This window comes from Diadema antillarum, unplaced genomic scaffold (assembly GCF_040938485.1).
Source record: "Diadema antillarum isolate AM-2024a unplaced genomic scaffold, OU_Dant_1.0 seq00000687_RagTag, whole genome shotgun sequence".
Lineage (NCBI taxonomy): Eukaryota > Metazoa > Echinodermata > Echinoidea > Diadematoida > Diadematidae > Diadema > Diadema antillarum.
In genome coordinates this window covers 382,583-398,598 of record NW_027271592.1, presented here as the reverse complement: position 1 = coordinate 398,598, position 16,016 = coordinate 382,583, and the positions used below count along the sequence as shown (strand labels likewise).

At 37.2% G+C, this 16,016-nt stretch overlaps 1 protein-coding gene across 1 annotated transcript; it reads left to right on the top strand.

The window, feature by feature from the left end:
• Positions 1-7,031, top strand: LOC139737254 (monocarboxylate transporter 3-like). Its single transcript, XM_071647930.1, has 4 exons — positions 1-231; positions 4,030-4,170; positions 4,652-5,581; positions 6,378-7,031. Exons 1-4 carry the CDS (start codon positions 33-35, stop codon positions 6,545-6,547), a joined length of 1,440 nt encoding a protein of 479 aa, XP_071504031.1. The 5' UTR covers positions 1-32; the 3' UTR covers positions 6,548-7,031.
• The last annotated feature ends 8,985 nt before the right edge of the window (positions 7,032-16,016 follow it).

Genomic DNA, 16,016 nt, shown 5'->3' with positions numbered 1-16,016 from the left:
TTTCCTAAGAAGAAACTTTGCATTTGCACACCATGGGCGTTGAAGTGAAAGAGTCGCAAGACAAATGGAAGTATGTCGTGATGGGGGCAAAGTTTTGCCTGGATTGCCTCACCCAGGGCCTGCTGAAGGCCTTTGGAGTCTTGGTTCCTCCCCTGGTCCAGAAACTCGACACAGATTATGGTACTATCGGATTCATGTTGGCAATGGAGCTGACAGTATTTTTCCTAGCCTGTGAGTACATTAATTCACGCCAAAATATGGTCTTCTTTAAGTGTCTGTATGTACTCAATAATATTTATTTTCTGTCACCATTATGATATTTCATATCAGGAAATAGAACTCTTCATGGTGTTCCATTTTGTAATTACATGCTTTCTTTCTATACGCCTCAAAAATTTCTCACGAAATGTAATCCCGCATGTGTTCCTGTTTTGACTGTTCATCAATGACATAATGTATATGGCCCAAGACTAGATTTGTCATTTACCTGTAGAACATCTGTTATCATCGTGCAGACTATTCATTATCCTCTTTCAGCAATATTTTTTTTTATTTCATCCAGTTTATTTTCTTCACAAAAAATAAAACACACTTAGAGTTTGACTCTGAAAATTATGTATACTAGTGTTCTTCAGTGCACTTTTTATCATCTTCATTTGTACACGCTTTGAGGCATCATTATTATATCAATTCATTTCTCTCTTTTTTTTTTGGGGGGGGGGGGACGTGGGAGGCTTCTGATATCATCTTGCCAGATCTTCGTCGTTATTCCTAGGATTTTTGTCGTGAAAACATTTTAAAGTAATGTGAAGACCGTATATAGGTTGAAAGTTGGATCTCTGGCGATTCTTGACATAATATAAATGAATGAATCTCAGGTCAGATGGGTAATTCCACGGTTACAGTAACGTTACATTTAAGCAAATTTTCATATTTGTGTTTATTACTAAATCATCATCTATTCATTTCAAATAATAATCCTATTGCAACATGTTCACTCTTCCTACCGGTTTATGATACAAAGATGAATACAATTAAACAAATATTAGAGTTTCGTGGTAATTTCAAAAGGACATGAGAAAAAAAAAATGTTTTCAGACAAAAAGTTTTCCCAACGTAAGATACTTCAAACAAAATGTCACATTTATATCAACAATAGCATTATGACAAATGAGCAATTCCAGCGTTACGGACATTACATTCAGATAATTTTTTTGTGACTTTGTGGGCTCATTTAGTAAGCAACTCAGCATGATCATTGTGAATCCATTCATGGTTTATTCCAACCCGATCATCCTGAAGTGTTAACAGTCCGAGTTTTGATTAGTTGCTATAAATCATATAGATATTACACAAAATGCTTGCCGTTACGGACATAACATTTTTGGACACAATTATTTACCTCCATCTGGATATGCTGACAAATTTATGAATTGGAGCATTAAGTAAAAGAAATTTTCTTCTGAAATTAGTGCACAGGTCCTGTTTAATTGTAGATTAATAATTGTGTAAAACAGATTCAGTGTATTCTACAGGTTCACAAAATTAATGTAGCGTTACTGACATTACACTTTTCGCGTTACGAACATTACAAGTATGTCCACTTTTTAAAGTCCTGATATTCATACCTCAACATAGTTGTTATCTAAGACAATACTAATATTACTGGGTTTGTGTGTGTGTGTGTTTTTTTTTTGTCCCCGCCGAACGAGTTCGAGCAGGGGACTATGAAACGGGCTCCGTACGTGTGTGTGTCCGTGTGTCCGTCCGTCCGTCCGTCCGTCCGTGTGTCCGTGTGTGCGTCCGTGTGTGATCAAAATCTTCAATTTGCTACTTCTCTGTCATTTATGAGCCAATTTTGATTCTGTTTGCTTTATATGATAGCACTACATGGGAGTTTTGAAATTTCTACACAGAATTTCAGTCGTGACCTTTGACCTTGACCTTTGACCTATATTGTACATTTTGCTACAAAATGCTACTCCTTCGCCATTCCTAACCCGATTTCGATTCCGTTTGCTTTATGTGATGGCACTAGGTGAGGGCTTCAAAACTTCTACAGAGATTTTGACCTTTGACTTCTTTGACCTTTGACCTTGATTTTTGACCTGTATTGTACATTTGGCTACAAAATGCTACTCCTTCGCCATTTCTAACCCGATTTCGATTCCGTTTGCTTTATGTGATGGCACTAGGTGAGGGCTTCAAAACTTCTACACAGAATTTTGACCTTTGACTTCTTTGACCTTTGACCTTGATTTTTTGACCTATATTGTACATTTTGCTACAAAATGCTACTCCTTCGCCATTTCTAACCCGATTTCGATTCCGTTTGCTTTATGTGATGGCACTAGGTGAGGGCTTCAACACCTCTACACAGAATTTTGACCTTTGACTTCTTTGACCTTTGACCTTGATTTTTTGACCTGTATTGTACATTTTGCTACAAAATGCTACTCCTTCGCCATTTCTAACCCGATTTCGATTCCGTTTGCTTTATGTGATGGCACTAGGTGAGGGCTTCAACACTTCTACACAGAATTTTGACCTTTGACTTCTTTGACCTTTGACCTTGATTTTTTGACCTGTATTGTACATTTTGTTACAAAATGCTACTTCCGGCGGGGACATATATTACGCACCGCGTAATTTCTACTTTTCCTTGTTTTTTGTCCATTCATAACCCTAAACTACTTTGAAATAAATTCTGAAGTGTTGATGAATATAGAATAATGAGAATCAAATATTGTGTGTTTTTACAAAAAAAATAAAAAATAAAAAATATTGCCCCGAAATGGGTTTTTTGAAGAAAAGAATGCCAAAATGTACTACGATTTTATCAAAAGACCACTGAAATGAAAACAACTTAACAAGTTCTAGCATTTGCATTTGTCCCTGTAGCTCATATATTTTTCAAATTATTTCAGATAAATTTATGATTTTTAGGAAAAGTGACTTTTTCATGGAATTACCCAAGAATTTCAGCAAATATTTTTATATTAGCAGTTCGACCCATATTTTTTCAGCTAGACCCCAAAAGCCCGGTTAGCCACGTTATGGTTAGTAAGGTTACAGTTTATCCAGAGTAACTCCACTGCATGGTCATTTCGCCCCTTTATGATCAGTTAGATATCACGTGACGTATGGAATATGCATATGGAATGTGGAAATGTACTTGTCTTTTTCTCTTTAGCGAAATTTGTGTAGGAAAAAATATTAATGGAACCCGCTGTCATTTCATCAAAATGAATTTTATTATTTCCAGTCCCGCATGTACATTTTAATGATGGTTTGAGATCTCGGAAAAATAAACGAAAATGAAAAATGAATTGTACTGATTTCTGAACATCCACGGCATTAGGTGATACCTAACTCAAAGATCAAAATGAAGAGTATAATGCCTTTTAGTGATATCATGTCCTCCTAATTATGGAATTGCCCAAATAATGTGGATCATGCAGAGCACCATCTGCCCTGTATACCATCTCTGTTCTCTTGAGCACTATAGTTTGTCCCTCTCATGGTCGCTATCATAAATTATGTAGAAATAGGGTATCCATCGTATGCATGTCGATCGTAACTATACCGAGTTCAATCAAAGAACCTTGATTTGATTCATTCTCTGTATGACATTGCTTTCCAATTACATCAGTTTTCAGCAATTTCATTAAATATTATAAGATACAAAATGATATGGCATTAAACAGTATGGTTATTTCTTGTACAATTTCAAAATTGTTGTTGCATCTCTAATTATTTTAATCACATGCGTTACATATCACTTTTCATACAGAATGGTTGGCATGAATAAAGACAAAGCATTGCTGTTTGGCAACCTTATATATGTTGGTGGATTTTGTTGCTGTTGTTGTTGTACTGTTGTTGTTGTTGTTGTTGTTGTTGTTGTTGTTGTTGTTGTTAATTGTATGACGGGACCTGCCCAAGCTTAGGAATGGCATAAGATTATCAACTGACAAATTGAGTGCAATTACGGGTATTTCAAATTTCTATTTACCATTGAATTTCCAGGTCCGCTTTCAAGCGTCGTAAGTCGGAAGATTCCCCCCAGAACCCTGTGCATTGTGGGAAGCGTGGGTGCGTCTGTTGCGATCATGGTGTCAGGGTTTTTAAGCTCGCCGCTATGGTTTGGTGTTGCAATGTTCCTCACAGGTAAGATAATTTGCCACTTCATCATCGTGATCAGAAAACTATGGGGACTCCAACCTTTAAAACAACTCAATGAACTTTCAGTTTATCAAACATTCAGTAAAAAGATGCTATGTTCTTTGATGTTAGCAGCCGATGGCTATAGCGACTAAATGAAATGTCACAGCATGGAGCTATGCTACTCCATGATAACAACGTCTCTTTCTCGTCTGTTTTACAGCTTCGAAATGTGAGTTAAATTATTTCCTCAGTTACATGGATTGTTTTGATGTCTACACTGTGCGTGATGTTGCTGTTCACGTATTTTTGAAAAGCAACGAATGGAACCAACATCTTAGTTTTATTCTTGTGTGTGTGTGTGTGTGTGTATGTGTGTGTGTGCGTGTGTAATAAACATTTGCTGATTATTTAATAAAATTGTAGTTATATTTCGTGAAAATAGTATAAATCATAAAGAATGATATGTGTTTTATATCACCCACAGGGTTTCTCAGTTCTCCCATCAACCAGATCTCACATGTCGTCTTACACCAGTATTATGGAGAAAGATTTGGCTACGCAAACTCTATGTGCCTTATGGGATGCCTCGTTGGAGGCATAGCATTCCCTGTTCTCACCTCTTCCTTGCTGGAGTCGTATGGACTTGAGGGCGCCCTACTTTGTATCGGAGGCGTGTTTCTGAATTGTGTACCTATAGCTATGACACTACGACCCCCATCTGACTTTGTAGAAGCAACTTGTCCGGTGCCTTTTATAGGCGACACACAAAAATGCAGTACAGAGGAACAAGAACCATGTCTACCGTCCAAGGATAGTGACAATGTGATGGAACTGAGTTCCTTAGAACATCCGACGCCTCCCGATTCTGATCCCCCTGGAAACAGTGAAACTGAACCTCCGTTGTCCATGTGGGGGAGGTGGTGGCATTTTGTGTGGGTAGAGTTGGGCGTAAGAGCGCTAGTGCAGGAGTGGGCCTTCACTGTTCTTTTCATGCCGTGTAAGGTCATTCTGCAAGTTGCCATGGTGAGTTGGACCCTCTTCATTGTATCATTCGGAATGTCGAAGGGCTATGAGGAACCGGAGGCAGCATACCTACCTCTTGTTGGGTCCATTGGAGGGTTCATCTTCCAAGGACTTATCACCGTCATATTGCACTACAGGCAACGTTGGGGAGCGGCCCTATTTATCATTAACATGATATCACTTGCAGCAGCAATGTGCCTATATCCCACCCACACCAGCTTCGCCTATCTGCTCGCATGTTCGTTCTTTGCCGGTGGCGGTATATTCGCCGGCTTTGCTGCGTCCTACGCCGTCCTTGTGACGTACGTCTCGGAGGCAAACTTCACCGGAATGCTCTCCACAAAACTCTTCATAACCGGAATCGGGGTCGTGGTGTCCGGATATGTTACAGGTAAGTAGATGGCATGTGTATAAGATTATGTAATATATGCACGCGTGATGTTGTTGAACACGACCTCATAGTCTTATCTCCCAACTTCTTTTTATTGATACTTTCTTCCCTCTCCCAGCTGCAGGCACCCACATTATTTTCTACTTAATGTTGTCCGTATGACGATTTTGTTGGTGCTTTCTCTTTTATTTGTCTTTGTTGTGTGCGTTGTGTGTGTGTGTGTGTGTGTGTGTGTACACATGTTCGTGCAGGTGTACTTGCATGTGTTCAGTGTGTGTGTGAATGAGTGTGTGCGACTTCTGTAATGGGGACTTACCCCCACAAGCATCTATCTTTCTGTCGGTTCCCCCGCACTTTCTTTTTTATTTTCCAATTTGAATATGTCGTACTCCAGAATGTATCACGAAATAGGCTCAGTCTGTAAACGTTGAATTGCCCCCCCCCCCCCCCAAAAAAAAAAAAAAAAGTAGTATTCAGTGATTTCTAGGTGTAGGTCACTCACGCAATTTGTGTGGAAACTTAATAAATAATGACTGAATGTATAATTATGTGCAGTGTGCCTGTTCGTCGTTATACAATGCGTAATTTCATGTGCACCCACGTTGCCAATATAACGAAGAGAGAAACAACGGGATGTAAAAATGGCGCTTCATTGCAGCGATAATTTTTATCTAAGCTGTGTGTAAATCTGTTTTTTTTTTTTTGAATTAGTGTATAATCAATATAGTAATTTGATGTTCTGAAAACTTAAAGTCGAACTTTCAAACCGCCTCCCCTGATCTCCGCCATCTTACAGGGAAGCTTTATGACGTCACAGGCTCCCTTGACGTTGTCTTCCGCATCGTTGGCGGGATGTGTGCAGTCACGGTTCTTTTAACGGTAGCTCTCGTGTCTCTCAAAAGATACCAGAAGGGAAAGGCATCCAAGGCCGTGGAATCTGGAAGTGGTCTTGGAACAGTCGTCTGAGGCGTTGGCTGCCTTGTTTGCCCATCAGCTCCGCGAAGACAAAGACGGTTTTATCATGATGATGATGATGATAAAGGCATCGGGACACCGAGCACGGTAACGGCAACAGTCAAGGTTTTTTGTTGTGGTGCGCCAAACGGAGCCATGTCTGGTTCTATTACAGTATCACTTCCCCGCTAATAATTTTGTTACAAGATAAATCTTCAATTGCTTTATTGCACTTGATTTTGACATGAGAATAAGATTTGGGGTGATTTTGTACCGACTTATTGATTTTTTTTTTAAACAGAACCAGACATGGTTCATTTTGGCGCACCATAGCAAAATAACCGGACCACTGCCCTTACCGTGCTTGGTGTGCCGAGCCCATGACACTTGGAGAATGAGATCATAATAATCATGATAATTGGTATGGTCTTCCTAAACAACGAATATAAGCACCCTCATGCCAGCATTTTTTATTTTAAGACATTCTTGTCATGATTGATACTCAGGCATACTCATGTTTGCATCTTGGTCAGGAGAGACAATTGAGGTAAACTATCTTGTCTCAAGATGTTAATACAGACTTCTAGACGATAGGCTAGCTGGATTCGAACCTAAATTAGATGCTGTTTAAAAGTCAGTTACCTTGTCAACTGAATACCACCGTGCTCAGATGAAGTTCGTGACGTCATTGCTTAGAGTGCTTTTGTCTCTCCCCTTTCGACTGTCTTTCTGTTTTGCGTCAAGTCATAATATTTCACACTGCATATTCGCTACAAGGGTAAGGGAAGTTTTTTTCATAAATCCAAAGCAACTGGCAAAACCGTGCACAAAGTAACGTTATTGACTCGTTCATTTACACAATAGAATTCGCACCAGTGCGGATTTAGTTGCTATATGTGATCTTATCGATTATGTCTGTATCGATGTGTCGTAATGATACTATTTCAAAATGTCCGTCTTTTCTCTTTTTATGCTAGGTGCTACCAAAAAAAAAAAGTATATTTCCCACGTTTGATCCTTAATAGTCCGGAAACTATACGTCAGATAACACTGTCATTGATATGAGTAATAGCTGAATAGTGTACAATTTAGTTGGAGGTGATTTGAATATGAGAGCATGAATCCGTTTCGTTAGATCCATGATTAATTTTAAAGCAAAGTTCCAGATTTTGGACAAATTTGAACCCTCTGTAAAAAATTTAACTTTGCACAAGAACCAATGTGTATCTGAGTGTGTGCTTACAATGATGCTGAACAATAGACATGAATACCACGAATACCACCTTTTCAGAGCTCCGCTGACTAGGCTTCTGGACTCTTGCTCCAAAGCATATGAATGCTTTATCAATAATTCATGATTAATTGCCCTGAGCACCGCTAGTCTGAATTCACGGTAAAGGGTAAAATGCATGCGCATGAAAGAAATAAACACATGTTTTCATGTGCTTGCATACACTTAATTTCAGAATGAATAAAGACTAGCTGTGATAGTGGAATTTCTCATGAATATGTAATAGAGCATTCAAACCCTGGCCATTGGTCAGATTCATTGTCTGGGTGTTAACCACACACTCCCATACACACCAATTGACCCTTGTGCAAAATCAAAGTTTTGTACAGAGGGTTATAAAATAGAGCAAAATCTGAAACCTAACTTGAAAATAAATCTTGAATTTAATGAAACTGATATATGCTATCATTTTCAATTTACCTCCAACAAAATTCTACACTATTCAGCTATTGCTCATATCAATGCCTGTGTTATCTGCTATATAGTTTTTGAACTAATCAAAAGTGGGAAATGTTTTTTTGTAACATCTAGTACATGCATGTAATGTCAGCAGATGGACATTAATAACAATTGTAACTTTTCTTTTAATTTATTCAGTAGTGCGATTCACTTTATGACAGATGGAAGTAAGCACGCACAAGGGGTTGTGGTAAAGCCCTTACGGTGCTAGTCCATGTTGTTAGTTTTCTGTATTGATGTCGAACACCATGCATTCGAATTGGAAGTACGTTGATAAGATATCTCGCCTACTGACGTTGATAAGATAGTCACTCGCCTACCGAGTGACTCTCAGAGTGACTGAGGGCGGATCCAGGAAATTCCGTAAAGGGGAGGCACCTTTATAAAATTAAAGGGGGCGCACGCATCCCTCCCCTCATTTTTTTCTCTTTATTTCTTTTGTTTTAGCAAACAATAAAGAGGGGGCGCGCTCCCGGTGCGCCCCCCCTCTGGCGCCCCCCTCTGGATCCACCACTGACTCAATAAGAGCGCTCATTAGATCATTAGAGGTGAATGTAATATATTTGCTTTCTTGATGATAATCCTAAAGAGGAACTTTAATCATATTCTTCATCTTCGACAGAATCGATGTTTTCCATTGGATTTCATATAGATACCCTGAGCACCTAAATGAAATAAGAAGGAAAGGAAAGGAAATGTGTCATTTCATTTCATTTCATTTATTTTCACTTAATAAAACATGCATACATAAAAAATGTGACAATAGTATAACAAATATAACATGAAAAGTGACAAAATAGACAAACAAGCAAACAAACAACCAAAGTTATCAAGTGAAGGGGTTAATGAGAAGGCGCTGGGCCTTATTTAAAACTAACCCCGGGAAAGTAAATACAGTATATTGTCTCTTCTTTCTACAAACTATAACCAGTAACTGAAAAAAAAAAAATTCGCATACATAGACATACACATACACAAAACATACACAAGTGCACATTAACAATACACAAGATTCCATTGACACAAACACACCCCTGTCATGCTCCTCTACTATTAATTCAGAATGATATTGAGTAATTCCAGAATACTTTTCAAGTAAAATACGCTTGAATGCTTTCTTAAAACTTGTTACTGTCTTCTTACATTTCACATCAGAGTGTATAGAATTCCAGATTTGTGGACCTTGAAAGAATATTGACTTTTTGTAAGAGGATGTACGAATCATAGGCAAGTAAAAAATTTTACAATTTCTTGTGCCATAGTTATGATTATCTTTGTTTAATTTGAAATACCCAAGTTGTGATACAGGTAAAATATCATTATAACATAAGTACATATATATTGCACTCTGTAATAAATACATATCATACACAGTTAAAATAGACAAAGAAGAAAAAATGGCAAGGAGGGCGCCCTATACAATGAATGCGAGACTATTCTAATACATGTAGCTCGCTTTTGTAATTTAAACAGTCTCTGCATATTATGCACGCTAGATTTCCCCCATGCTAAAATACAATAATTCAAATGTGGTATAATAAGGGTGTTATACAACAATGATAACAAAGATCTGGAGTAGGACCGTAGTCGGTTTAGAATCCCAATACTTTGTGATATCTTTTTGCAGATGACACCAGTGTGTTCCTTCCATGACAGACAGTCATCAATTTCAACCCCAAGAAATTTTACATGAGAGGCACGTAGTATTCTATTTTCATTTATATGAATCACAATATCATCTTTATTTATATGCTTATTTGAATACACCAATAATTAGTTTTATCTATATTCAATGCCAACTTATTTACTTGCAACCATTCTATCAATTTTCTTATCTCATAATTAAATGTATATTGTAAAACATCAGAATTACAGCTTGACAGGAACACACTTGTGTCATCAGCAAACTGAATAATTTAAAAAAAAAATTAAAAAACAATGATGTGTAAAGGATGCCCATGTACATTCAAAAATCGACACACATAACACACTCGTGTTACACCACTGCAAATAATATTGTTTTCTTATTGAAGCTACATGTGAAGGCTAACTATACTAAGTGTTATATGAGTGAATGACAAGTACGGTATCATTGTTTAGATTTCAACAACACTTTGCTGACCATTTCTCATTTGTTGAGTTGACAGGGGATGCCTACCACAACTGCAAAGTCCAATGCTAAGATGGTGCATACGAGTTGTCATACGCTTTAATAGTTGAATGCTGCTTATTATAATCTATGTAATGTATTGTATTTCGTGTTAAGAAGCAACATTCATATTAACTCGCCATTTGTGCATGACGGTTATGTATTCTCTGCGTTTCGCTGATGCTGTATCGAGTCTTATGATACATGTATAATAATGATAAATAATAAATACAATCTTTATGAAGACAATCAGTTCTCATTTGGGTCATGAAATGTAATTTTATATTGTTTTCAAATTTCATTTAGGTATTTTCACCCATTATTTTCACATATTTAGGATTAACGTAAAGAACATTGTACTGCAAAGTATGCATTGTGTCTCTTATTACAACTGTGATATATTCATATGCACATTTACTTTGTAATGCACTTTAAGATTCACGTTGTGCTAAACATTATTTCTTACAAATTGTTAAACCTTATACCGATTTGTGAAATTATGCTTTGTATTGTGTTTTACCAATTTCTCAATTTGTTTTATGTATTTATTTGTCCGTTTGTTTGCAATAAAATAAATAAATTGAATAGTATCAAGCGATTTCATAAGTGGATCATTAGTGAGCTTTAGATCAGCGACGCGAACGCTAAGGTGACGCAGCCTCTTGGGTTGAACAATGGAAACAGCTGTCCCGCGCATGTGCAGAACACTATATTTGGCCTATTTAGCGTCGTCTTAGCGCTCGCGTCGCAGATCTAAAGCGCACTAATACATGTATCCCTTCTAAATGTCTGTTAAAGCCGTTGTGGCCTAGAAGATAAACATTGTAATGGTTTCCCCATTCGTGAGGTCGCTGGTTCATGTCCGCTGCCAGCAGCGGATGTATTCTTAGGCAAGACAAATTGTCAGCATTGCCGAGTCCTTCACATTGGTTTCTTTGATTTTGTTTCAAGTTCAAGTTCAAGTTGATTTATTTCATTTCCAACAAACAAATAATTAGAAATACAATGTTTCATGTAATGTTTGTAGTTTCATTAAGTCATTATTTGTTCTCTTATGTATTTTCCGAGGGTCCCATACCCTACAAGCTTTGCTTTTTAGTGGGACCCTCCATTTCCATTCCAATCCTTGTATTATGCATGTGTATATGTACCTTAGAAAATGAATTTATGTTGTTACTCGTGATCACAATACCATGTACGTTTTCTTTGAAATTGTTACAAATATGTTCTGATAATGCATTGTATATAATTTTCCATGTTTATTCAATGGAAATGAAAATAAAGTTGAAAGTTGAAATAAAGTTGAAAATTTTAAAGTTGAAAATATAGAGGACCACAAGCAGTGAGTCACGCGATAATTTGCTCCTGCGCAGTTGGCAAATTTTCTGCATTAGATAGTAAGTCTAAATACAGCTTTAGGTTAAATGTCACCAAATGTCTCTATTCAGCGCCGAATGAGTGAAACGTATAATATCTAATCTACTGTATGATGTAGTACTTGCTGTTAAAGCGGAATTCCAGGCCAGTTATGTTAGTCTGATAAAACAGAGTAAAACAAAACAAGTACAACTGTGGAAATTTGATCGAATCGGATAAATATTAGGGAAGTTACGAAATTGTGAAGTTTCGCTTACTTCTGTAGAACAACTCTCGTACAGTTGTTATGAATACTAGTATGCAAATGAGTGAGCTGATGGTGACATCACCTCACAAGTTTCTTTGATTGTGAAAAAAAAAGTGATGAAAATTAATTTTTTTTTAATCATAGTGTAAAATACTAGTATATAGCCTATCTGGCTGAATAACTTCAAATAATGATCAGTCAGATAAAAAAATCAAGATTTGAGACTAGGGCAAAGTTATTGTGTTTGCATTAAAAACTGGAAATTTCAAAATTGTATGTACAAACTACTGTGTATGGCAAGTTGTGAGGGGATGACATGTTAATATTCCCTTCACTATTTGCATATTCATATTGACTGTTCAAGAACTGTTTCGAAAAAGAATATAGCGAGATTTCAAAATTCCATAACTTCCTTACTTTTTTCAGCCGATTTTAATCAAAGTTTCATTGTTGTGCTTAAAAAAAAAAAAAATCAGACTAACCTTTAACCACACTGGAATTTCCCTTTAACTAATTGAAAATCCTTCAATTAACTGAAAATTCGGGATGGACTGAAAAGTGAGAAACTGACCTTTATTCTGTCAAAGACCGCCCTTCTTTTGGTCATGGACTTACAACGAAAGTTTCCATGTTTCGGTTCACCCTCTTCTGTCGTCGATGGCCTAGTATCAGTAAATTTTCTTTCCAGATGCCTCCTGGGTTATTATACATGTATCGCCAAAAGAGGGCGCTAAGGGGAAACTCGGAAATTCTCGCAGAAAGTTGCTTACTCCACACAGGAAAGAAAGGACATGACACAGCCACTCGAGCATCCTGAGGTCAAGCTGTTTTATCTTTCTCATCAAAGCCCTATATCCCTATATCTTTAATGACTTTACAAGAAAAAACAACAAATGAGAAAGGGCACTGGCATCTTATTGAAATAACTTTCCCAGTCCAAACCAAGTAATAGGCTATCTGGGTAAAAGGCGACAAGTATAAATAACCAAGGTCATGGAAAGAGAAATACACAGAAGAATTGATTGCTTTGCCTTGGAATATAAATATTATCAAGTCTTGCAAGATAAAGACAGATACATGTTTTTTTTTATTCATGTTTTCTGTTAATCGCAGGGATCCAGGAATTCCGTTAAGGAGAGGCGCTTTTACAAAATCAAAGGGGGCGCATGCCCCCATTTATTTCTGTTTATTTCTTTCGTTTTAACAAAATATAAAGGGGAGGCGCGCGCCCTGTGCTCTCCCACCTGGATCCGCCCACCGATTACTGTCCTATCTCTTTAATGACTTTACAAGGAAAAAACAACAACAACAAATGACAAAGGGCAGTGATATCCTATCAAAATGCCTTTCCCATCTATGCTGGATCTGGATAAAGGCGATCGGTATAAAATAACCAACATCATGGAAAGAGAAATTCGTAGAATAATTGCTTTGCTTTGGAATAAGCCTTGCAGGATAAAGACATACACATGTTTTTTGGTTACTCGGTAACGTTTCTTTTAATTGGGATATGTAATTTCTACAGAAAGTTCACATATACGCGCATTTTGTTTGTAGACAGGAGTACACACTGCGTGACAAAACGTGTTACTGTACATGAAAGTTACCATATATACACGTACCCCGTGACCTATAGGAGGTATAGGCCTACAATGTACTATAGGCGAGCTCGCCATGTACCTCCTTGATAATGACGTTAATTCAATACACGATGTTTAATTGCGATTACAGTGGACTCCCGTTATAACGAATAAGTCCTCGGGACCGGCAGTTTTCATTCGTTATATCGAAATTTCGTTAAAACCGAACAAAAAACAATAAAAAAACAGCGAATAATGTTGCAGCGTGAGTTTTTACTTCTTTGCAACCCGGATTTCGTTATATCCGTGTTCGTTATAACGGGAGTCACTGTATCCTTTGTGTTCAACTTGGAGATATATGCCTTCAAATATATGGCCTCCATATGCATCCACTTGAGGACATAAACTATAACAAAATAGGGTGGGGGTGTCAATTTCCAGCGTTTTTCGCGACATCTGTTACCGCTGATGTCACGAAACGAAGTGTGAATTCTGAAGCGTTTTAAATTTCTACAAGGACCCTTCTGTATTTTCGTCATGAAACGTATGTGTCTCCCTACGCCATCCAAGGAATTTGATTTACCTTTGCTAATTTGCTGATACATACCTAATTAGATCTAGTAAATCTAACCAGATAAAGCGATCTCAGCCTGTGAAATGTATTGAGATGACAGTTTGAGACTGACAATCCTGTATAATTATTGTCCGCAATACATAAACAACACTGGAGATATCATCAATGACATTGGTCGGCATTGTAAAAATGTAATAGGAAATACCGGGCAGTGAGAGTCCGAGTTCAATTGGTCCATTTGGGTTTCAGAATTAATGTCTTCAAACTTTGTTGAGAGTTGTCCAACTCTTGATGAAAATTTTAGATTTGGGGGAACCTGTTTCATGTAGGCCTAGTTCTGGAGCAGTATAGGGACCTAGAGGAGAAATCTACATCGCCGTCAATAAAAACCCAAAGAATACACATTTGCGACCCAGACTTAATTTTTGTTCAAAGGTTACTCAAAAGTCACTGAAATTGATAGTCGAGATCACCCTGAACTGGTTCCTTGAATGCCGTTTGCGGCCATTTCACCCTGTTTGTCAAAATTAATCAGCCGTTTGACACTGAATACGTGATACAACACTTACACTGTGCTATCATTTCAGAATGTGATATGTTTTGATATTTTCTTTTTAAAACCAAATATACATTTTATATCTAAAATCATACGAGAGTATGTTAGGATATGCTTCAAAAAATGTTATTGTCGCCTTTTAGGAAAATTGCTAAAATTTAGCACGAAGGCCTAATTCATTCTCGTATAAACGTTTATGACATGCTTGGTTGAAAGGCTAACCCGGCGTCACGGCTTTGTCTGTATTTTGTTTTTTGTTTTTTTTTTGTTTTTGTTTTTACTTTTCATTATTGCTTCATTCATGCACCCGTGAATTTGATAAATCTTGTTCATAATATTTCCGCACGGAATTGGTTGCAGAGATCAGTATCGAGGTGCTATGAAAAAGTCAGAACGGTTGTAAAGGTACAGATGCGACCATTTATACCTGCAACACAATAATCGTCGCGACGCATGAGCTGACAGTATTTCTCTGTCCACAATAATAGGTGCATTTACAAATGGGCATGTTGATGTATTAAATCGAGCCAGATCTTATAATAGACGATGGCCATTGTGTCGCAGGTACAAACGTATAGGCTTAATGCATGCATGCAACAAGAAAAACAAACGGGGAAGAGGGATCAAAGGCAACGAAATCACTAACTATTCATGTGATCACTACCGTAACTCTTGACAGAGTGATTATTTTGAGCTGTCTCTCTGTTTGAGCTTTGTGACTTGATCATGTATTTGAATTAAGTTTGTAGATTTCAGAGAATGATAATAATATACTATAGACTAATACTATCGGCATAGTCTGTTCGACTATGCCGATTTGATTTATGACTCGACCTCGCTGAAAAATACTTCGCAATTACAAAAGTTACAAAATAGGGCGGGAAGGATAATTCTTAGGATAAATCCATATAAGCATGAAATTCATCATATCAAATCATGAAATTCATCAAATTCCAAACTGGGATTCTTTAAACGTAAGGCGTAAAAAGCATTTAAATTCCATGGTTTTCAAATGTCTCCATGAATACAGTGCCCCATATCTTAAAGAATTATTTAATTTTATGTCCCGAAATTACTCTCTCCGTAATGGTACCCTTTCACTGCCAAAACCCAAGACCGAATATTGTCGAAGAATGTTTTCGTACAGAGGAGCTTCCAGTTATGATGAATTACCTTCAGCGCCCAAATGCTGTTCAAGTGTAACCAGTTTTAATAAAATGATAAATGATGTTATTTCGAAATATTTTT